The 25,588-nt window shown below is 29.8% G+C and overlaps 1 protein-coding gene across 2 annotated transcripts in view; it reads left to right on the forward strand.

The window, feature by feature from the left end:
- LOC142326790 (uncharacterized) overlaps positions 1-25,588 on the forward strand; it is a 50,262-nt gene that overhangs the window by 1,556 nt on the left and 23,118 nt on the right. The window contains exons 2-7 of one of the 2 annotated variants that reach the window (XM_075369504.1): positions 2,026-2,195; positions 2,437-2,561; positions 4,827-4,961; positions 8,336-8,551; positions 13,587-14,147; positions 17,224-17,278. In XM_075369504.1, coding sequence (XP_075225619.1) covers positions 2,026-2,195; positions 2,437-2,561; positions 4,827-4,961; positions 8,336-8,551; positions 13,587-14,147; positions 17,224-17,278 — 1,262 coding nt within the window. Of the gene's footprint in view, positions 1-2,025; positions 2,196-2,436; positions 2,562-4,826; positions 4,962-8,335; positions 8,552-13,586; positions 14,148-17,223; positions 17,333-25,588 lie in introns of both variants that reach the window. The other variant, XM_075369503.1, reaches the window with a different exon arrangement.

Raw genomic sequence — 25,588 nt, forward strand, 5'->3', positions numbered from 1 at the left:
AAGTGAAAGAATACTTGCACTGTTCAACGCTAATGAGTACTTTTCTTTTGCCATAAAAGTCAAATGTTTATTGAAAAATAATGGTTAGAATATTTCAATTTTTGTCAGTTAAGAATATTTTGATGGTTTACGGCCAAAAATGTTCTCAATATTCAATTTTTACTAGCAGAAGCATTTTTGAAAAAATAATGGTTTAAATTTTATAAAGTTGATTTTTTTTAATTGAAGGATGATAGACAAGCATAATTCATGGACTTTGAACTAAGAGAAATACATCCCAATCTAAAATTAAGACTCATGTAGACTGAGATGCAATAATCCCTTATTATTATAATAATAATAATTTACTCTGCAACATTATTTTACTGGCGCTACTTCCTATGTGATATTGGTTTCAAATGAAGGCAGGAGTAACAAACAATAGTATTAACTAATTCAGTGATGCAAGTGTTTCCTAGTTAGTCATAGTTATTTATTTTCTTATATATAACTGCCATTATATTAAGATAATAGTAATAATAATACATAAAATCTTGCAGTTAGCATTAAAACACATGTACAGATTGTGTGCTCATAAAATAATAGTGGTTATAGGTTCGAAACAAAGCACTGTAGAGAGATGAACTGCAGGTTAAATGAAAAGAAACACTCCAAATTTATGTGTGTGAAAGCTATCGTGTGCACGTTATTTTTCCACTACATGCAAGCAGCATGTGCACATTAGTCATCATGTTTGCAATGCAGAGAAAGGTTTGGTGTATGTTGTGGCTTGCTACGTTAGAGTGACTTACACATGTGTGAATACTGTCTTGTGTACAATGAAGACCCCCTCATGAAAATAACATTCAGAGATGGAACAAAAAACTCAAAGAAACAGGTAGCCTACTGAAGAAAACACATCTAGGGTGGCCATCAGAGTCTGATGAATCAATTGAAGCAGTGTGAACAAGTTTTTTGCATAGCCAGAAGAAATCTATGTGGAAGTGTTCAAAACAGTTGGGCATTCCTTAAGCAACTGTTTAGAATACTTTAAAAATACAGTTTTACTATGCACAAAATTCAGGTGTTACAACAGCTTTATCCAGAGGACCTTTCTTGTAGACATTCTGGATAGATTAGAGCACAATGATGATTTTTTAAACAAGTTCATGTTCAGTGATTAAGGAATGTTTCATGTTTTAGGATGAGCACATTGGCATAATGTTCATATATGAGGTACTGGACTTACCCATGCTGTTACTGAACATCAGCGTGACAGTGAAAAGTGAATGTGTAATGTGCTATTGGACAAGACAGAACTTTTGGCCCCTTCTTTTTTGCTGAAAAAAAGGGAACATCTTCCTGGATATGTTAGAAGGGTATGCAGTGCCCCAAATACTAGAGATTCCATTTTCCAGTTAGATGGAGCTCCTCCACATTTTGCTGCAATTTTGCAGGATTTTCTAATGAACATTTCCTTGGTGATGGCTTGGACAAGAAGGGTGGATTGCCCGGACTTCACAGTCTTACCCCATCCAGCCTTACCCCTATTGATGTTTATCTTTAGTGTTATGTAAAAACAAAATATATTCCATTCAAGTTCAAAATCTGGACCATTTTAAGGAAAGGATCACTGAACTTGTTACTTCTATCATGCTGGAAGTTTTCTGCCATGTATAGCTAGAGACTGAATGGTCTTGACATCTGCAGAGAACTAAGTGAGCACACATCAAAATTTACCTGAATAGGTAAGAAACTTGGAGTATTTTTCTTTCACTTAATGTCTAGTTAATCTCTCTACAATGCTTTGTTCCAATGTTATAACCATTTAAAACCCCAAAATTATTTTACAGACACACTGTACTTAAAAGTACATTGAAATCTAAAAAACTGCATGAAACATTTAACATTTATTGTAATAACATTACTTTATTTATTTCACTGTGTGTTTGTGATTTCTAGTTAAATTTTATACTTATATAAATTCAAACAATAAGTATTCAAATATTTGACAGAATTTCATTTTCAAAAAAATTTAAATTTCAGAGTCCAGGCAGTTGTTATCTCTTCCAGTGTGGAACGCCGGAAGAATTTAAATGTAAATTTACGAAGCATAAAAACTACACAAGTGCAGTTCTTGCCATAAACAGGCATATGACAGAGTTAGAAAGTCAAATAAAGTTAACTAAACATGAACATGAGCTATCAAACTTACGGTAAGTGTGGATGATTTTATATATATATATATTAGACAAATTTTTATAAACAATTATATACATTTAGTCGATATGAAAAAAATTATTTTTTATATTATTCTGTAGATAAGCTTTAGTTTCATTCATAAAAACAAATAATTAAATAAATAAACAGAAAACTTTTTTTAGTAGATGACAATATTAAGATAAATTATGTTTAGGATACTAATTGAAGATTGAATTATTATTTCTATAATTTTAGGCAGTCAGACTCATCTCCTACTGCAATTATTCCTGTATCCATTACAGAATCAACATTACTTCCTGAAAATAAAGAAACTGAACAACTAATTCCTTCTTCACCAAACAACAATTCTGTGAATAATAGTAAGTAATTGGAGCATAACAAATATTTATAAAACCATAATGTATGTGAACCATAATTATATATTATTTTCTAATTCATTTAATTATAACAAATATATTAATTTCTTGAAGTTTTAAATTTATTTCTTTTAATTCTAATTCACTTTAATCACATTTTACTTTTTAACTTACTTATCGCAATATTTCTCTACATGTTTCTACACTACTGCAACTTCCAATCAAATGAACAGAAAATTACAAATTTTCATATAACAAGTGGTATATATTATAGTCTGCATACAAAATTCATGTAAAAAATTTCAGAAAATTTTGTTGAGCAGTTCACCTTCATTATTATTTTTTATTTGATTGTAAGCGGTTAGACATTTTTTTTTTCAATGTAGTGTTTTTCAAACTTTTTTACTTTTCAGGCATCATAGCTCTAGAGTTATGCAGCAAGAAGGAAAATTTGGTAATCAATCAAAAGATAGGGTATAGATTTTGTGCTGGGTAGTTTGAAGATTAATATCTTTTGACTGGATGAACCAATTTTGGTTAAATTTGGTACACAGTCTCGTGTATGTGGGGTAATTTGTTGTTAAAAGTATGGGGTCAGTATCTTCAAGTGGTATGATAGATAGTTTTTTTGGGGTCAATTTTCTCAAACTTTTGCAGATATAACCTCACTTTATATTCAGCATAAATGCATACATGCTTATCTAACTATTTATAAAAAAAAATTATCACTAAAATTCTCTCCCTTCTCCAAAATTGAAAAACTTTATAATTAATTTATTGCGTATGTTTTTTTAACCAAATTGCCTTTTTATCTCTTCCTACTCAAAGTTGTAGTATAAATGACCCAACAAATACTTGGGGACAATATTGGTGTAAGGAAGCCAACCAATCAAAGTTTAAAAATATCAATTTTTGGAATTTTTTAAAACTTTTTTGTTTATTTAAACTTTTAATAAATATTACAAAAACTTTCATCATAATTCACCCCCATCCCCACGCTCAAAAATGAAATCTTATGTAACTTTTTATTGGTTATACATTTTATGTAGATTTTTTTTTAGTTTCTTCCCCATTTAATATACATTAAAAAAAATTCTTGGGAGGTGCTTTTGAGGATGGGGAGTAGAAAAAAGTAAAAAAATATTGATTTTTCTTCATTTTTAAAACTTTTTTCATGTATCATTATTTTTCTGTAACAACTTTGTTGTCAGCTTTTATAATACCTAGGCAAGGTAAATTATTCAAGTAGACAAATCTAAATCATTTTTTAGTTCTGATATTGAAAGCTTCAACTAGGCGTATTATTTAAAAAAATTCTTTTAATTTTTTTTACTTAACAATAATAAATAATTTTATATTTATTGAATATTATTTGTACCAATTTACATCCATTGTATACAATATTATTTATACCATTTAATCTTTTATAATTAGAGACAACCCTATGATTGTCTCTAATTATATCTATATATTGTCTAATAGACAGATATTAAATATCTATAGAGATATTTAATATCTGTCTATTAGACTGTCCAAAGGGCATTATTTTCGTTTGTTTGATTTGTAAAAAATTGACTCCAATGCAAAAGCATTGGAGTCAAACTAATCACAAATCAATGACGGATTTTTTTCAATTTTATATAACTCAATTTATGTTACAAATGTCTAAATTGTAATATAAGATTATCAATTTATCAAATTTACAAAAAATTAAAAATTTTCAAATAAAACCAATATATGACTTACTTAAAAACAAAAATTCTGTTTTTTCAGGTTATAATTTTTATAAGTAGTATTGGTCAATACTACCTAATATATATATATAATATACCTAACATATATATACCTATATTTCTTTGCTTTGTTGTACATTTACTTCTTTTAAATACAAATACATTTTGAGGTATATATTGTATATCCCTTACAGAAATATTTCTACATGGACAAATTTTTAAATGCAAAACATCGGCAATTATCAGAAATAAAGCTGTTTTTTAATTTAAGAATATAACATATACCAACATATGGGACAAAAATCTTCTTTTTTCTGTTATATCAAATCCTAGGCATGATAAATGACAGGAGTTATTAAAGTACTTTCCATGGATACATCAAATAAATATTGTACCTACTATAGTAATATAATCAAATTACTTTACATTAATGTTATTATGTATCACAAAATGAATTAATCACTGTAATACAGCATGATATCGTCTGCTTTTTTCCAGTAAAAATAGTAGGATTGCTTTTCTAAATGATTTTCAGATCGTCATTGCAGCAGGTATCAATTTGAATGTCGAAGCTCAGAAGAATGTATTGCAATTTATAATGCATGTGATGGAATTCCTCAATGTTCAGATGGAAGTGATGAAGCTCCAGAGCTTGGTTGTCCTGCATTATGTAAGTTAAATACAAATTTCATGTTCAGTTGATTATTATAAATGAAGATTTTGATGAATAATGGTAACAATTTGAATTTTCATTCAAACAACTATGTAATATTTATTATTTTTGCCTCTAACTACATCATTCACTATTTGTGTTTTCTTTTCATTGTCATCACTATTCATTGTTTCATTATTCATCTTAATATCAACCTTCTTTTATTTATTATTTTAAATGATATTACCTATTATTGTAATCATCATTATTAATAAATACAAACAGAATGAAGTAAAACTGCTTGCATCATTGTTTAACTTTGGTGATCTATGGAACCAAGTATGATTTTACATAATATCCTTCAATTAACTGGATTTACCTGCTGAAATACTCCAGGTATTGTAGAATCATCAGATTATAAGAAAATACAGTTACCATCTTCCTTTGAGTAAGAATATAAACTGGATTTCTGCCCAACAATAAGCTCTTTATTATAGATTTAATTTTTTTGGACCAAATTATATGGAAACATTTTGTAATTATTTATTTATATTATTTTGACTTCAGTTTCTTTTTTAAAGAGTTGGAGGAACCCCATTTACGTGAGCCTGGACAGTGTTGGGCTCGCTAACAGGTTCCGCAAGATGTTATTAAATGGGTATGTGTTCCTGCACGCTACTGACTAAACCTCCAACCTTGGCTACCCACCCTTCCTGGTACAGCTGGTGTGTATTACTTCTGGAAGGGGGGAATACACTCTCACACATATTCAGACACCATACTCAACAGACACGGGCCTCACACCCACAAGATACCAAACATCAGACTTAAATCTCACCACACGCTCCATGACATCCAATCATCACTCAGAAAACATACCTCACACAATACACTCCACACATCACATCAAAGACAGTCACATCCAATCACGTAAACAAACACCTCACAGATAATTGAACACTGTAGTATACTTACTTCATAGGTCACCATCAGATGCAGGGGCAGAGTGCACATAACCTCATCACACCCAGGCTATTCCCACACATATGGGGAACCCCCTAGGCTCAGCCATGTGCCTGTCTGCCACTGCACCCTTCTTCTGCCTCTGCGAGGCTCCTCCCGGATGTACAGCTCCTCCATGATCTTCCTTGCAAACCTTGCTACACCCATCCAGTTTTCCACACTTTCCAACATGATCTGCTGCAGTTCCTCTGGGAGGAACATTTTCTTTTTATCTATGGTGTCCAATATTTCCCTCCTCACATCTTCAAATCAGGGGCAGCGAAAGAAGACATGATATGCTGTCTCTTCCTCGTTTACACACACTGGACAACCAGCAGAATAATCTAGCTCAAACCTAAAAAGGTATTTTCTGAACCCCCCATGGCCAGCTAGAAACTGTGTGAGACAGTAATCCAGTGAGCCATGGGCTCTCTCGCACCAACTTCTCAGGTCCCTAATTATGCGGCGTGTCCATCGGCTTCTATCACTAGTGTCCCACCGCATCTGCCATTCTCTCCTCATTTCTTCCATAATGGAACTAGCCACTCTCCTTTTTTTCGCAGGTGTTGATGTCCGTTGCTCTTTAATCTTCTTACGGCAGGTGATCTCCAGATTGACAGGTAATATTCCCGCCAACACTTCGACTGCCTCTTGATATGCCTCTTCTGCCTTCCCATATGTACATACTGTTTTATATTATTAAATTTATTATCCTCTTATACATGTTTTGCATACAAAATGATTTTTTCTTTTTAATGATAAATTGGATTTAAATTACAATGACGAATGCATGTCCTTTTAATTTACATCACAATGTTTTCAGCTAGCAATGTTAGTGATTTAATCACATAATGGTATGTGTTGTGGTTTAGCTGAAGTTATTGCTGTAAAAAAATAAAATGATTCATAAATTTAGGATATTTCTTTTGACATTAAAAGTATATATGATTTGAATTATGTCTGGTGATTTATATATATTTGGTTTGCTGTCAAACCTTCTTAAACAGTGTATAAAAATTATGGCAAATTTTTTAAATTAAACTTACTCATAATAATTAAAAATGTTGATTATTAATTTGAGAGGACTGAACACTTTTTAATCTCCTGATTTCAACAATAAAGATTTTGTCATTAAAAAAAATAAATAGAAATGCATAACTTTTGTTTTCAAGTTGTAAAAGAAATAAAATTTATACATTAGTACAGTCTGTTGTAATTGGTATCAGCTTGTAATTATAAGATAAATAAAGAAAAAAAGGTTGTAAAATAGTTATGAGTATTAAAAATGCAATATAATGCATGGCAATTAACAGGTAGTACTATACAAGAAGGGCTAAGATTACACTTTTGTTTCTCTTCTTCGACTTAGGTAATGTGGTAAAGTTCATTCAAGTCAATATTTTGAGTTATATTTTACTCTAAATAGATATAAAATTCTAAAAGCCTACATTTTTCAATCATGGATTGTGTATACATTTATTATAAATCAAAATCTGACAGTATCTTACAAACTTCAAAACAGGTGTAGGATTGTTTGTAAACACATTGTTGATACTAAATTAAAACTTCTCCTTGTCTGCATCTTTTTGTCTAGCAGCTAGTGAAAACAATAAACCTCAGTTTTAATGAGCAGTAAAGCTTAATGAACATCCTTGATGCTAGCTGATACTGCTTACTGGCAAAAATGACCCTTAACATTTACTTTAAGTATTAATGTAACACAATAATTATTACCTACTTAAAGCATTAAACAGTAATCTGACAAGTGTCATTAATTTTTTATTTATGCTACTTTCTTATCATCATACTTTACACATACCATACTGTATGTTATAATTTTTTTTACAGTAAATTCTGAGCTGTAAAATCTAGGTAGTAAAGTCTTGAGTTCACATATATGGTCGTGCAGATCTTGTGTGAAATAATATTAGCTTATTTGTCAGAGAACCATGTTACATAGACTACACAAATTTCATTCTTTCAAAGAGACTACCAGGATGAACAATATGCAGTAAAATATGGGTCATTCAGGTTGAAGTCAAAATGGATGCAACAGAACACCAACTGACATGGTCCTTCAACTATTTAAAAATAAAAAACGACCAAGACAAATGAAAACAACAAATTTATAAAATTTATATTAGCAACCACACTGAAAACACTATCTAAAAACTCAGAAAAGAAGGATACAACTTTTTATACAGAACCATTAACAAAATCAGCAAAATAGCAGTACAGATCGGAAACGTATTAGAAATGAAAAGGTATGACTTTTGAAGCTATTCATCATTGAGCCACTAGTGTTTTAATTATTTGTGTATTTGAAAAATAAATTATTACAACTGATCTATTAAATATTCTAATTATATTGTTAATTAATTTATTTTTAGTGACAACTATAATTCCAGCAGAGAGAATAAATCAAGAAATTCCAGAAAATATGATGCCAAGTAAGATAAATGCAGATAGTTCATTGCATGTGTTCACTTCTCCAGCCAAACATCAACATATTCATCAATCGGTTCCATCTAGTATAGAACAGCAAATTCATCATACAAGCAAAGAATATAATTCTGATTCATGGATTCAACAATCTCCAAGCTATAGTATGTTGTTAATGAATTTAATATTATGATAATATCATTCAAAATTTATTTTTAAACTTTTTAATAAGTTTAGAAATACATTAAAGAAATTTTCATTACTGAGAAAATAGAGTTTGTTCTGAACTTTATTTTTTTATCGTTATTTATTATTTCATCAAAAAACAAACTTGAGTGAAATGAAATGAGGTAAATTAAAAGTATTAATGAGGTAAATTAAGTATTAAGTAGGTGATCTACCACTGCAGTTAGTTAGTTCTTCGTTGGCACCACTGAAACATTACATTGAAATAAAATAAATAAATAAAATTACAAATGTAATCTAACCAAACTTAACCTACACTCACTAATCAAGGGAAGCGAGCGTAGGTTAAGTTGGTTAGATTATACTTATAATTTTATTATTTCAATATAGTGTTTCAATGGCATCACTAAGAACTAACTTACTGCAGCAGTAAATTGCCTACTACATAAATACCAAATTAAATATTATGGAAGCACATACAATAAGAAAAATATTTATGTATAAGGTTAACTTGTTGCATCAGTGTACATTTACAGTTTAAAAAATTGCAGAAAACCAACCAATTTTAAAAGAGGTTTTAATTTTTACATTAAAATCGCATAAAAGCTGAAAAAAATAAGAACTATTAAAGTAATAGTAAACAAGAATACAGAAGTAAAATAACTAGTGTTGTTACAAACAGAAATACAATTTTTTTTGGGGTAAAAAAAAAAATACAATGATTAGGGGTGAAAATTATTAATTTTTAATGAAAAACTAGAGCAAATTAATTTAATCTTTCATTTTTTATATGGATTTAAACATTTGATTGTGGATAGAGGTATACTTTGGTGGTTGGTTCAATTAACCACACATCGAATGACTGGCCTGAGTCTATACAAGACTACACTTCGTTTTAAAAAATACACATCATCCTTATCTCATTGAGCCAAAAATCTGTTCCCTAGTTGAACAGATTGCAATGTACACATTAGAAATAATAATACTGATAGTAAAATATTACATTTTATAAATTCATGTCAAAATGGTTGCAATAATTTTTGTGATCATCTTTAGTGAATCCATTGTCACTAAGGATGGTAAAAAAAATTAATTTGAATGAGCTTGAAAAACATTAAAGATACTTTAGGATTTACAAAATAGAGCCGGGACAAGGCTGGGTGAGCATGCAAAAGGCATCACAACTCCTCATGAAAGTCTTGAATCTGCCTCTGGATAATACTGATATAAAAATTCAGGATGTACCAGTTAGTAATTAAGATAATAAGCATCAAACATTACAAAGAATTTGAACAGCTGGTGTTTTTTAATTTTTTAATAGCATTTATTAATTCATTGATAAATGAAATGTAGTAAGCTTTTTTAAAGTAAAAATATCACATTCTCAATGTATGAAAATGTATTTCTAAAAGATTTTCAGAATTATTATGCGGGTCTTTTATTAGTAGTGCTGTTTTTGATGCCACCTGTTTTTTAAGTAGGTAGTAAAACTCCTAGTAAGTGGTCAAATAATACATTTGATCTGCTTTGTGTTTGTTTATCTAAATGTGTTTTTGTATTTTTTTATAATCAAAAACCAACTTGAACAACCCAAGTAAATGAAATGACACTTAACTTATTTTTTTTCTCTTTATTCCAATAGCACTCTCACAAGATCCCGCATAATCAGTTGTATGTAAATTATAAAAAAATTACATATCAAACATAATTTTTTTTTTTAGAATAAAAATTACTATCATACATACAAACAATGAAGTCAATTAAATAAAATAACTACATATATTTAAATATGACATCAATTAAGAATTAAATATTCAAATTAAATTTAAAAATAAAATAATTAGAAAATTTATAGCATGTAACCTGTTCAGCCAATGTTACATCACTGAGTGGATTTGAAATTATTTATATAAATTCTGATTATATCTATTTTTATCTAAAAATGTGTTGCCATTGTGTTTTTGTCGACTTCAGAATGTTTTGTAAATATCATGTTGACCTTATAGTTTTATTTGCAGTTTATAGTCAATATTTTTATGAACTTTTTTCTTTGTCTGCAATTTATATATAATAATTTTGGTTATTTAGAGATTACATGTGTTCTTTACATTTGTAATTAAATTTGGATCTAGTTTTTCTACTAGGTGTATCCAGTTTATCCATTAGATGTAGCCACTGTAATTGAATTTGTTCAATGTTTGTAATTCTTTGTTATTTATGTGTGTCATTTGACTTTGCATATTTTTTCTGGTATTGAAAGAAATATTGTGACCCTTTTTCTTGAAAAACATAAATAGTAATAATAATAATTTTAAAAGGAATAAATGTAATTATTGCATTTTATTTTGTGTTCTTTTTTAAGTTAGTGCTTAAAATTTTTTGTCACTAGGTGTGCTCTTGTTTTCATTTTGCATAACATATTAGTGAGAAGTGTAAATGAGGGAAGTGAATAAAAATCTAATTACTGGTCAAGTATAACAAATACTGTTTAAGTATAATTACTTAGAGTTAGGAAAATAACATTTTACTATTTCTGATAAGTAATAACTGAAAGGAATCAGTATTTTTGTGTAGTGTACTGAATTATGTTTAGTACTTACCGATAAAATGATTCAGTCTTACGGACTGTCTCAACATGTTTGTCAATTAAGTTTCTACATTATTATGTTTGCTGTTTATAACTGCAGTTTGTTCTTGGACTTGGAACTTGTTCCTTTATTGAAATACTGCTGTACTGACATACATATTTAATACTAGAAATGTCTAGTGACAGTGAAAGTGAAACGTAATTTGATGGATCATTAACAAAAGCAGAATGCAATAGAGCTGCATTTGTTAATTCACTAAAGAAGAATACAGTTGTTTTGAACAGATCATTGTCGATGAAAATAGTTCTAGACAAAGAAACGGCTTGGAATGAGATAAAATGTGATTATGAAAAAGTATTGGAGAAACTATTTCCATAAAAAAAATAAAGTGGATCTTAAATAACCTAAAAATCTGAAATAAAAAATAAAATAGATAAAAAGACAAAAGTAAAAATATAAAAGCATGGGTAAAAAATTTTATTGATTACTTGAAAAATAAGAAAACCCTACTGTAAATAAAATACCAGGGGTGCTTGCTGTTGGGATCGTTACAAAACAAAAATGTCACTATCAAGTGTGGCATATGAAGAATTATGAATGAGCATGTCTACTAGTTACTAGTTAATCTTCAGAAAAAGAAGGAGCTATTCAGAAAAGAAAGAAAAATAGATACAAGACTAAAGAATCAGTTGCCCTATCCACAGCTGAGTTACAGTGAATGCTTCTTATCAAAAGGCTGGAGTTGATTGGAACACAGAAGAAATACAAAGAATTTAAAATTCTTTGAAAGATGTAACTTTCTCAAGAATATCATTAAATATTTTATCAAATGTAGTATGTAAATTCTGAAATCTTCGGCAAAACCATTCTGGTACCCTGGTTCAAATAAGCATCTTAAAAATATTTCCATTTTATGCTGGGGACTTATGGCTTCTCCTCTTGTTTCATTAGTTTCTTGTAAAAACAAATTACTTAAGCATTCCACCTTGCCACATTCCACATTCTTTCCACATTCTGCCTTGTCAAAACAAACCGGTTCCTTGTACATATCTTCACTTACAGATTTATGCTCCCAGAAGGTTTTAGGTTAACATATTTTACGCAACTGAAAACTTGTATTCACTCTAAAGTATTTACTGGAAAGAATTTTATGTAGTTTCAGTAAATACTGATTAAGAGTGTAGAATGAGTTTTGTACCACGACATAATATTACCTACACAAATACCAAACAGTTCCTTTACCTTTTTTAAAATTATATGATCTCTCACTTCATGTAATCTATATGGTGCATTTTTAATCTGATTAAAATCTATAATCCATCATAATACTGATTAAGTAAAACTCTTTAATCACTTCTTCAGTATTTACTGAAAAAAGACCCAATAAAAGTAATTAGTGATTTTTATTCACTTCCCTCAATATGAGATTTACAAACATACAAAATATGAATAGAACAACATTAAACAAATAAATACAACTTCATTGTATTTATTACTTGACTATAATGTCAGAGGTTCATAACTTTCTTAAGTTTGTGCCATTAATAAAAGTACTACCAGTGGCAACACTAAAGAAGGTGCTGGGCATTATCTCTGAATGGCCCTTCAAAAGTAAACATTTCAGTTCTTTGAAACTGAGTCATTCTATATTTAATAATTTTAACTATACTGAAATTACACATCCTTATCTGATATTAATGAGCACTAAATAAAAGAGTATATTGTAAAATTATTATGAACTTTGACATTTTAAATAAGTATTTGAAAGGCAGTAGATGAAAACATTAAATGCTTGTTTAGTCATCTGCTAATTTTAAACATTATCACAATGACATATACAGTATTTCTTACAAGCATACATGCATACAAGGTTACTCATATATGAAATTAGAGTAGATATAAAGATGACAAATTCAATGCAAAATGTGTTTAAATGATGCAGCACATTTGAAAATGCAGAATGTTTAAGTAATTTGGAGTGGTTGGAGATGTTATAAAATATGTCACCTTGGTAGCTTTTTGAAAAAATCTTTTGGAATCACATTTCCAATTTAAAGTAGAAAAGAGAGTTGTTCTTTTCTACTTAAATTAATTTTTATTTTAATATTGTCTCTTTTTAAGATTTAAATAAATATTAATTTTTTTAAATTAACAGTGTAGAATGAGTTTTGTACTACTATATAATATTACCTACCACAGATGTCAAATAGTTCCTTTAGCTTTTTTAAAATTATGTGATCTTCTCTCGCTTCATATAACCTATACGGTGAATTTGATCTGATTGAAATCTATAATCCATCATAATTAATGAACTCTAGATAACTCATATTATATTCTAAATGATTTGATTATGTTTTGATAAAAATATGTGTAAATAATTTGTTTGTTTTAACAGAAATTAAGTATGATAATGAATTTTACATAGGGTCAGAGGAACAACCACATTCGCAACAACACCACCGCCATCAAGAATTACAATTGGAGGAACAGCAGAAACACAACCAACTATTACATCAACAGCAACTACAAGAACATGAGCAACAGCACCAAAAGCAACAGCAGATTCAAAGACAACAGGAGTTACAGCATCAGCAACTTTTATTACAAGAAACTCAACAACAAAAGTTACAGCAGCAAGACCAGCGTCAACAGTTAGAGCAAACAGCATTACAACCGCATGTGTCAACTGGTGGAAATTATGTACCAACAAATGGAGGAATTCAACAATCACCACAGATTTTGACGATGTCTTCACAGATTCCACAACAGCATCAACAGTTGCAACAAACACAACAATTACAACCATCACAGATTGAATCTATACAGCCCCCTCAGCAACTAATAAATCAAGCAAAACTATATGGAAGAGAAGGTGAGGGTCTTATCTATCACTCACCATCAGCTGCCGATACATTACGCTGGCCTTCAAATAGTTATCAACAAGAGCAAACGCAAGAAAACCTTCCTTATCATGTATCTAACCCTGGTAAGTTTTTCTAGTATTTTATTCATTAAATAATGTAATGTATAATGGTAAAATCTTTCTTTGTTGAAGAAACTTGGAGATTTATTGTTTGCATTAGTATAAAAAAGTAGTAGTGTGCATGCTAAAACGATTTTCATACAGATGTGATCTAGTTCATTGAGATAAAATCTCCTGTTACAGTGATTAGTATTACAATTGGTTCTTTCCTTGAAGTTATTTAATTCATATTTTAAGTTAACAACACATCACTTATGTGTACAGTTTTGTTATATTTTGGAAATTCATTTGTATTTGAATAGAGTTACAAGCATTGTAGCATTTTATACAGTAATAGTTTTATTTTTCCCCTGCTGACAAGTATATGTAATGCACTATTTCACTATAGAAAGAGACCATTAATCTGTTGCTTTACATTAATGTCCCAATCTCTCTTACAGCTAACATGCACATAAAGTACCTGAAACTACAAGAGACACCAGTCTAAGTTAGTTTTTCTAAGAGTAATGCCAGCTACTATATGGCCATTCATTGTGGCAACCCAAGACTGAAGGTTTCACCTCCAAGATAAATTTCAATGGGCCTGGCAGGTATATATTTGGGTTGGTGAGGAAGGCCATTTGGAAATGACTTAACCACTCACTTTCCTTAAAGCCTCACAGAGAATACTTGCAACTATTAAAGATAGGTAGGTTATTTTTGGGAATGACTTGTGACTCTTTGTTAGGCTAGCCTACAGTTATTACTTTTATGGCATTTTAACATATTTACTGTTTTATTTTTAAACAGTTTCTACAAATATATTAATGCAAAAAAGTATATAAATAATATAAAAAATTATTGTTCTGTTCGTTCTTTTTGTTACTATTTTATACTAGCTTCTGAGTTAGAGGACTTCAGTGGTCAAATTCTAAGCTTCTTCAGTTAAGAAAAAAATTGTAGCTATTTTTTTTTATATTAGATTACAATATAATATAAATATTATAGATGAGGCTTGAGAATTGCTTTGAATAAATTAGGTGATTTATCAAACATCATGTAATGTCAGGAAAAGAAGATGAATAATATTTATGTAACAAGTTATATTAAAATACATAATGCTTACAAAATTCCTTTTGTTTTTGATTTAGGTACACAGGCTAGAATGAGTTATTAGTTTTGCAATAGCTCAGAATGTTGAAACATATTTAGGTTATCACTTATCTATCAACTTGTTGATGATAAAGATTAGTCAGGAGTTCCTAAGTGATTAGAATTCCTCAGTCAGTTCACATAATGTATGGTTCATTTATTTTGTGTATTTCAATAAAATTACACATGTTCATACTTACCATAAAAAATTAATATAAAATGATAAGAAGGCAATATGATGAGATTATAACATACATAGCATATTCATTCATTGGATCAATCTTCAATTTCTAAGGTAGAGAAGATGTTCTGCATAGGGGATGGGGACAACTGCTTTAAAAAATATCTTAAGATAATTTTTACACATGCTTATTTGTCAATACAAATTTTGTTAGCTTAAAAACAACCGAAGAACCTTGAAAAGAGCTAAAAAAAATAAATAAGTGCACAGAATTAGTTTCTGTCTGTAATTCAGTTAGTCCACTTTCATTCTAACATACTGTTAAAAAAGCAAGCAGGAGTAAGGCAAAATTAAAAAAAAATTGTGCTGTAAAAAGTATTGTTTCAAAAGATTTATTTCTATCCTAATCAATCAAATGATTGTGTTAGTGATGATGTAGAAAATTTTCTCCTTTTCTTCACTTTCCTTGTACAAATTGACAGTGCAAGATTCAAGGTCATTCAATTTAACTTAACGTAGCAATCAGTAGGGTGAGATGTACAAAAAAAGTACTTCTTGGATAACAAAAAATACTACATCAGAATCAATGGAATTAGTCGCTTCTGATGTTGCAGCTATCTGATTAAGTTTATAAAATATCTTCTGGAAGTATAATTTCATAGTAATATGAATTTTGAGTTGTTACAGAACTGTTTAAATTACCACATTTTACATATTTATTAAAAAATGTAATAGAATTAGCTTAGTGTAAATTGACATAAAATTATGTTCAAATTATTTCCCAGCCATCCCTCTCCTACTAAGTAAACTTACTGTCATTTTTGTTTACTGACACAGCATTCATTTCTTTTTCATGCTCTAAATCTGTTGTTCTGTAGAAACCATATGAGTAGTTTTTCTGCTACCTGGTAATAATTATTTCATTTCACTAACTGACTACTGGTATTCCTTGATATTCTCAAATTTCTTTTTGTAACATTGGCAGGTATTATTATGAATAATCTTCTGTACTCTACCATGGGACTTCTTTTGTTAAGGAAGTTCCTTCACTGGTCCTTTACAAGATTTTCACACATAACTTAAGTAGAAAATTGTTTTAACAAAAAATTAGGTTGTTTTGATGAAAATTTGAAGATTTTTTTTGTCATCATTGTGTAAAATTTTATTGTTATTGTGTAGTGATGTATACCCACATGTTATTCTAATATTCAAAGAATTGGTGTAAAAATTCAAGAAAATTAGTCACAAAACTTAGGATTATTCCAGTGGGTCTAAGTTCACTGTCAGTGGCAGTCTCTTATATCAGATTTTTAAATTTACTTATTTTTGTTACGGTGTACGTTTTTTGCCTTTATGTTTCTTATGAATGATTTTTTTCAAACAGGGGTGTTTTTGTAGCCCTACCCATATTTAAAGAAAATATAAAACTAAAAAATGTAAAATAAAAAAAATAAAAAAACAGCAATAAAATTAAATTAAATTTTCAAATTTCTTTAAAATTTGACTTTTTGTTATCAGCAGATTAGTAGTTAGTAAGTAATTGGTAATCTTTAATTTTCCATCAACTTCTAAATTTAAAGAAGAGGTGAACTAACTATTTTATTTTCTGCTCTCTAGTACTATTTTTTTCTTTTTGGGTCAGTCTTATTTATTTAGAAAGTTTATTTTGTAGCAGAAAATAATGACCATTTTTGTTCTAATGAAACATACAAGTGTGTATTTATTAAAATTTTTTTCTCTTGTTTTCAATTATTATTTATTTTACAGGAATGAGTCAAATATTCAATCATAAAGGAAACAGCTTGGTATCACAGTCTGAAAGGTATAGATTACAGAACCACATGTATTTAAACAAGGCAATAGCTATGGAGGGAGGGTGAGGAGAACACAGTAAACCCATCAATTCCACTATTAATTTCACTTAGTGTACCTAAACTTATCACTCAATTTTTCTACCGTAGTGTGATTTTAATAGTAGTAGTTTACTATTAGGAAGAAGTTGTTTATCACTCTTCAAATGCTTTTTTTTATAACTTTTTTTTATATTAATAAAGAATTACAGAGTAGCAACAAAGTAATCACAAAATTTATTTTTTTCTAAAACAAAAAAATCAATGTCCATTATTTAACAGATAAAAATGTTCAGTCAATAATAGAGTAATTAAGAAAAAAATAAATACATTGATTTATGCCTTACAATTTAAAAATTGATCTGAGCTAAGTAAAATACAGAATAGTATAGGAGATATGAAATTTAGTTCTATAATTTCAATATCAATATACACCACTTTATGTGACTTAAATTGCATATAGTTTGGAAAGTAAATTTTTAAAGATTTTAAAATTTTAAAAATAAGTTTAGTTTTTGAACACATATATTGTTAGAGCTAGAAATTTACAAAATATTCCTGTAATGAATAAAAGCTGAAAGCAATCAACTAAAAGTAAAAAGCAGTTGTTTAGCCAATATCAACAATCCATGATTTGAAAGAGTTCAGGTCCATAAATAACGGGAAGTGCTACCATCCTAGAATAATAAAACATGACTGAAAGTTTTAACTTCTGGATGATAGGTAGATGCCACCACTATGCTGTGGAGCTTAGCAGTGATAGCATATTTTCCATTATGAACAAGTTTTTTCAAATTGAATAGAAATAGTTCTTTCATAAAACTTTCAGAATTAATTAGGTGTACCATCTTCAATGCAGTTATTTGTAAAGCTGTTATTAATGGTGCCTAATATATTTTATCTATATTGTGCTTGTTTAATATTTTATTTTTATCTAACTGAGCAATAAGAACTCTACACTTCATTTGACAAAAACAACATACTAAAAGAACAAACACAACATAGGTTGAATAGAATATTTACAATTACATACTGAAGGAGCTTTCTAACCTTTTTAAGAAGAGCACCATTACAGCACTATTATTGGAAACTCTGAAGAAGGTGCTGCTTACCTGTGAAAGATCTTAGAAGAACTACTTCCATACAATTTAATGAAAAGTTAGATTCTTAATTTTAGAGTCTTATCACACTTTTTCATGCTGATGAAAGTAATTTTGAGCAATATCTCAATTTTTGATTCTGCATTTATGCAAGTTCAAAAAAATTTCAGCATAAGCTGTTTTCAACTTTCTAGAATAGGGTGTAAGTATACATTTTGAGATTTTTTGACTGTATACTTTTATAAATCCTATTATTATGTCCTTTCACACAGCATGATAGCATATTTGATACCATGAAATATGTATTATAGTTGTGAGCCCACAAAAATTCATCAGTTTAAAATAATAACTTTATTTTAAGATGATACTGGATCAGAATTTTCAAATAATCTTAATTGGAAATTAATATATTTTAATTGTTAATAATGAAAACTGAATGAATTACCACTCACTTTTTCATAATCTTGCTTTACTCCATAACCATTTGAACCCCAAATGGGTTTTGGCCTCACCAGTGATCTGCCTCCATATATGTTGATCTGCAGTTATCGGCTGGTCACACCTCAGAGTTTCTATATCTACATTCACTCGGTTCCAGAATCTCAGTCCAGGACCTTTCATCCGGTCTTCCTTTCTAAACGTCATATAACAAATCCCATTACTTCCATGTCTGGTCCCTGAAGTCACCTGCACACCTACTTTTAATAACTTATTTATAAGTATTTTATATATATATATTATTTCCATAATCTTTCTCATTCTCTGCATTTTACCTTATTTTGTACATGGAAATCTTCCTTAGTACTTTATTCTCATAAGTTTTACTGGCCATCTCACTATCTAAGTTCAGCAACACACAAAGGAACTGGTTGGTTCAGACATTTACATTTTTAATTTTATACTCAGTTAATATTTTTTTTACACTAATTAATGTTTGCAAATTACTTTGCTCTTTGTCCAACATCAAGTAATATTAGATTTATTTTTCTACGTTTTTTAATATGCAGTGATATCCAGGTCATTTCATCTTTAAGCAATAATCTTTCAACTTAAATCCTCTATCTTCTAAGCCTGTTCTTTTCCAACTTTCATATATTTTGTTATGTTTTCATAATCATTACCTCACTTTCTCTCAAGTATAATTACTGTCATTCTTTTCAAGATGTTCTTTTTCTCTGCAGCGATAGTTGCATCATTTGCAAACCCCAGTACATAAAGATACTTCAAATTGGGTGACACATTCCAGCTTCATTATCTTTCACATACTTCTCTCTGTGTTATGTTGAAGAGAACAGGGAAAGACCGTCCTCTTTTCTTACTCCAAAATTTATTTAAAAATCTTCAGGCAGCCCATTTTTAACCCTTAATCTCCTGCTTGAGCCTATGATGTATACCTTTATAATCCATATAATCTATCAGGTATTCCAATTTAATTCCATAATCTTCTATAGCTTGCTCCTGATGAAACTAGCAATGCCTAATGAAAATCAATGAGCTTTTAATTACTAAAAATAAAGTAAAACACTCTTTGCTATGATAAACAACTTCAAAACTGTAGTTTATACCTTTAGTAAAACTATGGTAGAATGGTTAAACATCTTTTGTAGATTATAGAAAATGTGTTTGTTTTTCTTTAACCTATTTATCTCAATTGCATTGATGAACACTATATGCACTGTGCAATCTGTGTGCCTCCTTACCTCCATATTTTCTTTAATTAATACTATATATTGATTGTGCTTGCTTAGTAGACTAAGGTAGCCATATAGTTTGAGCTCTTTTTAAACTGTCTTTTTCCTATTATCTTCAGGTTAAGTTTTATTAGTGATATTTTCTTTTGTACAAATGTGCAGTAATAAACTGCTTGTTTATTTAGTTGTGAATTTACTTAATAGTTTCATTTAATATAATATTATTAAAGATGTACATGAAAATGTAAAAAAAAAACAAAACATAATGTTGTGTTTTCTTTTAACTAAAATAAGTAAGGATTAATTTTCTTCTTATAGCTATTTTTTTTAGTGTTTTGATTAAATTATATTACTTTCTTAAGTAGATGTATTTACATGTAAATACACTCTAAGTTCTTTTTTGGAGCTATTGTGCAGCTCTTTCAAGGTACAAAGAACACCAGTGTAACTGATACACCAATAACATGGTCACATTTTTCATATATGCTACATCACTTACTATATATTTCAGAACCATGAATTATTGAGAGGGATGTACAGTCTACCTAGTTATCACTATCTAATCAGGTTACCTTCTTTTATACTGGATAGATTTTTACTTTCATGATTTAATTATTAATAAATGTGATATATAACAACATATTTACTGATGTTAAATACATTTTATTAGTATAATGATTATATATTAGAACAGAACTATACATTCAGCTAGTGTAGGGGATTAACCACTGAAATTCTTTGTCTCTCATGACTTGCACATCTGTTGACCTATATTAACTGATAAATATCACAGATCGATTCTAATCGATAATTGTCACATTCCCTTTCCTAAGTTACATACAAGCGTCTTAACTACAAAGAAAATGATGAAACAGTACCTCAATTATGTATAAGTATAAAGGCAATTCTACATTAAAGGATAAACATTATTGTTACAAGTTACAACTCAAGACTGAATTATTTAATTTTATGACATTTTAATAAAGTATAAAATCCTTATACCTACTTGGTGTTCTAAGCACTCTACCTAATCTAGTTTTCTTAACTGTATCATTATTGCTATTAACAATATGAGTACTGTCCTTGTTATCTCTCAGTGTCTCAACCGCTTGTAAAAGATTTAACTGACCATAAACCCATTGTGTGAATTGTTCAAAAGGATATGAATAGAGTAACCCCTAGATTATGTCTAGGGGAATTATCATTAGATGACTTCTTAGATATAACTAGAATATTTACCTGGAAATCAAATGTTAGTCGCTAAATCAGAACATGGTAACTATAATGTTAAATGTTATTATCAGCAATTATAGGAACATCATCACCTGTTTCTTGAGCAGTTATGATTATAGGTTCATTATGAAAATGTTTTTACTGAATTGAATTAAGCCTAATTTTGTTTCTCTTAGAGTTTAACACAGTGTATGATTTTGAAGTATTCTTGTTTTTAATAACTAGTCCAGGCTCCCATACTCTCAATAACTACATTAGACCATGTTCTGAATAGCTACATTATCATCGGGCTGACATTCTTTCCTGCTTATAGAGGTTCTGTCATAAAATCTTTTCTCCTTAGCTTACCTGTTCCAGAAGTGGTTAACAGCATGTGTCTTAGGTATTAAGTGCATTTTAACAATGGGTAACAAATTGCATAACTCACTGGACATCAGCAATTCAGCTGGTAAAAGATTCAATCTAGAGATTGGTGTATTTCTATATTCTAATAATGCTGCTCTCACATCTATGCCTTCCTCATTAATTTTTTTTAATATACTTTCAGCAATGACTACTGCTTTTTCAGCAAGGTCATTTGACTTGGATAATGTGAGTTGAGGTAATTATTTCAAAATACTCATTAGCAAATTTGGCAAACGAATAACTACCAATGGCATATTGTTACTGACAGTAGTTTTAGAAATGTTATGATTTATTTTGAACTTCATAAGAGGAACTATTTCTTAATAAAATCATTTCAAACCACTTGGAGTAATAATCCACTATAACTAAATAAGTGTTACAACTGTAATAAAAAACATCAAAGCCAATTTTTTAAAAAGGAATATTGGGAATCTCTTGAGAAATGAAAGGTTATTTGATGTTAGACTTACTGTAATTTTCACATATTTTGCATGATATAACAAAATCAGAAAAGTCTGCATTTAATTTTGGCCAATAAAACAACTGTCTTAATCGGTTTGTAGTGTCTTCTATTCCCATATCGGTCAGTTATTACTATTTCTTTTCACAAACAATTTGGAACAGTTATTTTATGATTCAAAAAGACCATATCTTTGTAACTTGTTATGTAAGCTCTTAAGGGCTAACATGGCTGTACCACAAGGGACATTTTCATTTTACGCTCAGGCCATACATTTAAAAAAATATTCTGTAATTACACTTAAATCATTATTAGATTTAATCGCCATGTGAAACTATTTAACCTTACTCAAGGAGACTTCAACATTTATTCTATGTACTACTTCATTACATGTATCATAATCATTTGTTATACCATTTACCAGTGATCAAGATAGCAGGTCAGCTATTAACATTTGACTTCCATTTAACTAGAATATTTTTCTAGTTATAACTTATATCTAAGAAGTCGTAACTCTAACCTTTATAATTAAGGGGTTACTCTATGCATATCCTTCTGAACAATTGACAAGTGGGTTTATGGTCAGTTAAAATTTTAAAATTATTACCGCATATGAACTGGTGGAAAGTTTCATGAGCAAAACAAACTGCCAGAAACATTTTTTTTATCTGTGGATACTGCTTTTCAGTATTATTTAAGTTCCTTTACACAAACGAGATATGACAGATATGCTTCGCTTTCTATAACAGACAACGTACCCCATGCATTTTGTGATATATCAGCCTGAATTACAATAGGATGTTTGTTGAGAAAGTTTCAAAGTTAGAACATTAGCAATAACAAGTTTAATTTTTTCAATAACTGTAATTTGAAATTCTGCCCAAAGCCATTCAACATTATTTTTTTGTCAATTCTCTTAGGAGACCAGTCAGATCCAGTGCATTTGGAATGAATTTTAATAAATAATCAACTAGAAAAAGTATTTTCAGTTCTTTATTATTAGGTTTATAAATAAGTCTTTTAAAAGCTTCAATATGACTAGTATCAGGCCTAGCACCCGATGCATTAAAAATGTAATCCTAAATATTTTATTTGCTTTACCTTAAACTGCAACTTATGGGAAGGAATTAAATTTAAGATTATTCTGTTTTGTTATCATTACATTATTTAAAATCAATTTGTGTTCAGATTCATCATTAGTTGCTATGGTTAAATTAACATGAAAACACCTGGTATAACTCCAAAAATGTTCATATTAGTTCTTTGAAATACTTCTGGAGGAGTTGAAAGACCAAAAGGGAGCCTTTTATACTTATATTTACCAAAACATGTTATCACAGTACAATATCACTACTATTACCAATGAGTTTAATTTGATAAAAGAAATTTTTCATATCAAGTATTGTAAAGATTTTTTCTAGACAACCCAGCACTGAGCTCCTATATGGTAGGAGTAGAAATCTTTTCTGGTTTAAGATAATTATTTTAATGATGGGGATTAGGACATATTCATAAGGACCTACCAGACTTCTTTCTATACTATTGTGATGTTATTCAGCTAATCCGTTATATAATCTACTTTTTCAATTATCTGATATCTTCTAATTTATCTAACAATTCCTTAGGTCTAGGCTTAATAGTATTGGTACTTGTCCACATGAGTTTACAACTGGTTCAGCATTTCCTTTCAATATAATTTTATTTGCTTCAGGATAAGAACTATACTAGTAAAAATTATTTTTATTACTTTCAAGGAAATTTTCTTTCTCAACGTCAATACTATTAAGTTCAATATAGTCATCAGTTTTATTTGCATTATTTTTCAGACTATCTAACAAACTATTTTCAATATCCATCCTAACCACTAATTTCATTTTCTCACAAGCATTAAGACCTAGTATAAATTTATTTAATCAAAATGAAGCAATACAACTTAACATTCCAGTTCACATTATTCAACTTAGAATTCAATATAACAAACTTCTTACCTTTGAAGGCAAATGGGGTGAATAGTTGAAACACATGCACTAATCTATATGCTTGAATATAAATGGATGGCCCTAAGAAATCGTAAAACGTAAGATAACAACATTCCTTTATCTCCTAGAATAGTTTGCATGTTAGCCCCTAGTTTAAATTTGCAATGTAGTGACGCTTAACAGATATAATCCACAGGGATGTGGTGCACTGTTAGTTGGCAGTCAAGTGAGCACAAACTGGTGCATTTGTTTGAGTCATCAGATTTCCATGAGTGAGCCTAGTGTGCCCTATTCACAAATGGTAGATAATAACCTTTTCTAGACAGTTATTTCTGCAGGTGGAGCTCCACAGTGACATAGTGTTCTTAATTGAGTGATGTTTATTGTTCATGGTAACATTCCATTCACTTTACTACTCATTATAAACCACCCTCTTCAGGAAACAGACAAGATTTTGTTGGAAACGATACGATTGATGAAAGGAGGCTGGAAACAAGCCTCCTTTGTCACACTATCAGTGTGCTTATTGCTTGAAATCCTAATATGGCTGGGATCCAGCAGAGCCTCACAGTTGTATTACGGTTGTTCATTTGCAAAATAATACACTGAATCTCACAGACAACAGGGTGTTTGAAGTACACGTCACTAATTGCCTGTAAGACACTTATGGAATCAGAGCAAAGAAGTACATGTCAAAATGTTGGGCTAATTATATTTAGGGCCTTATGAATAACGAAGAGCTCGATGATGAAAATACTGGGGAGGCCAAATGTGTATGTTCTGTTGTCAACCACAAAAGCAAGGCCCACAGAATTAACATTTTTAGAGCCATTCAGGCTATTTTTAATATTATAAAATTTGTTTGACAGAATAACTGGATTTGTGTTCTTTTTGTTATACTACAAAGATTAAAGCAGTAATTAATGAGTGAAGGCTGCCAAGGGGGTAATAACATGAAGCAGCAGTAAAGACTGAAGATAATTGTATATTTAGAGATGAGAAAAGGCGCTGAGCTCTGATGCCTAACTGAGCAGTAGATTTTCAGTAATGATTAACATACTGGTTCGAGAATACCACATCAAAGGTTGGATGAGTTGGTTGCACTTTAATATGAACCACATAGGAGCATATCATTTGCTTCCGTCTATTACAAAGAGATGGCTCACCATTGTTTACCAGCAGACTTACCACCGAGCTCAACCGAAATGCACCTGTGTGGCAAGATGGATGTAACTAAAAGATATTTTAATAGATCCCTTCACAGGGATCTTGGTTGTTTGCTGCAGCAGGAATGTTTTGCAGTGTATTTGGTGATGGTGTACCAACTGACATGGAGTTAGATAAACCACCATCAGTTTTTCTAGCAGAAGTTACCTTCTTGCCAGAGCTCAATGCTGTAATTGCAGCTGTGAGC

The sequence above is a fragment of the Lycorma delicatula genome, chromosome 6 (genome assembly GCF_047948215.1).
Source record: "Lycorma delicatula isolate Av1 chromosome 6, ASM4794821v1, whole genome shotgun sequence".
In the NCBI taxonomy this organism is placed as follows: domain Eukaryota; kingdom Metazoa; phylum Arthropoda; class Insecta; order Hemiptera; family Fulgoridae; genus Lycorma; species Lycorma delicatula.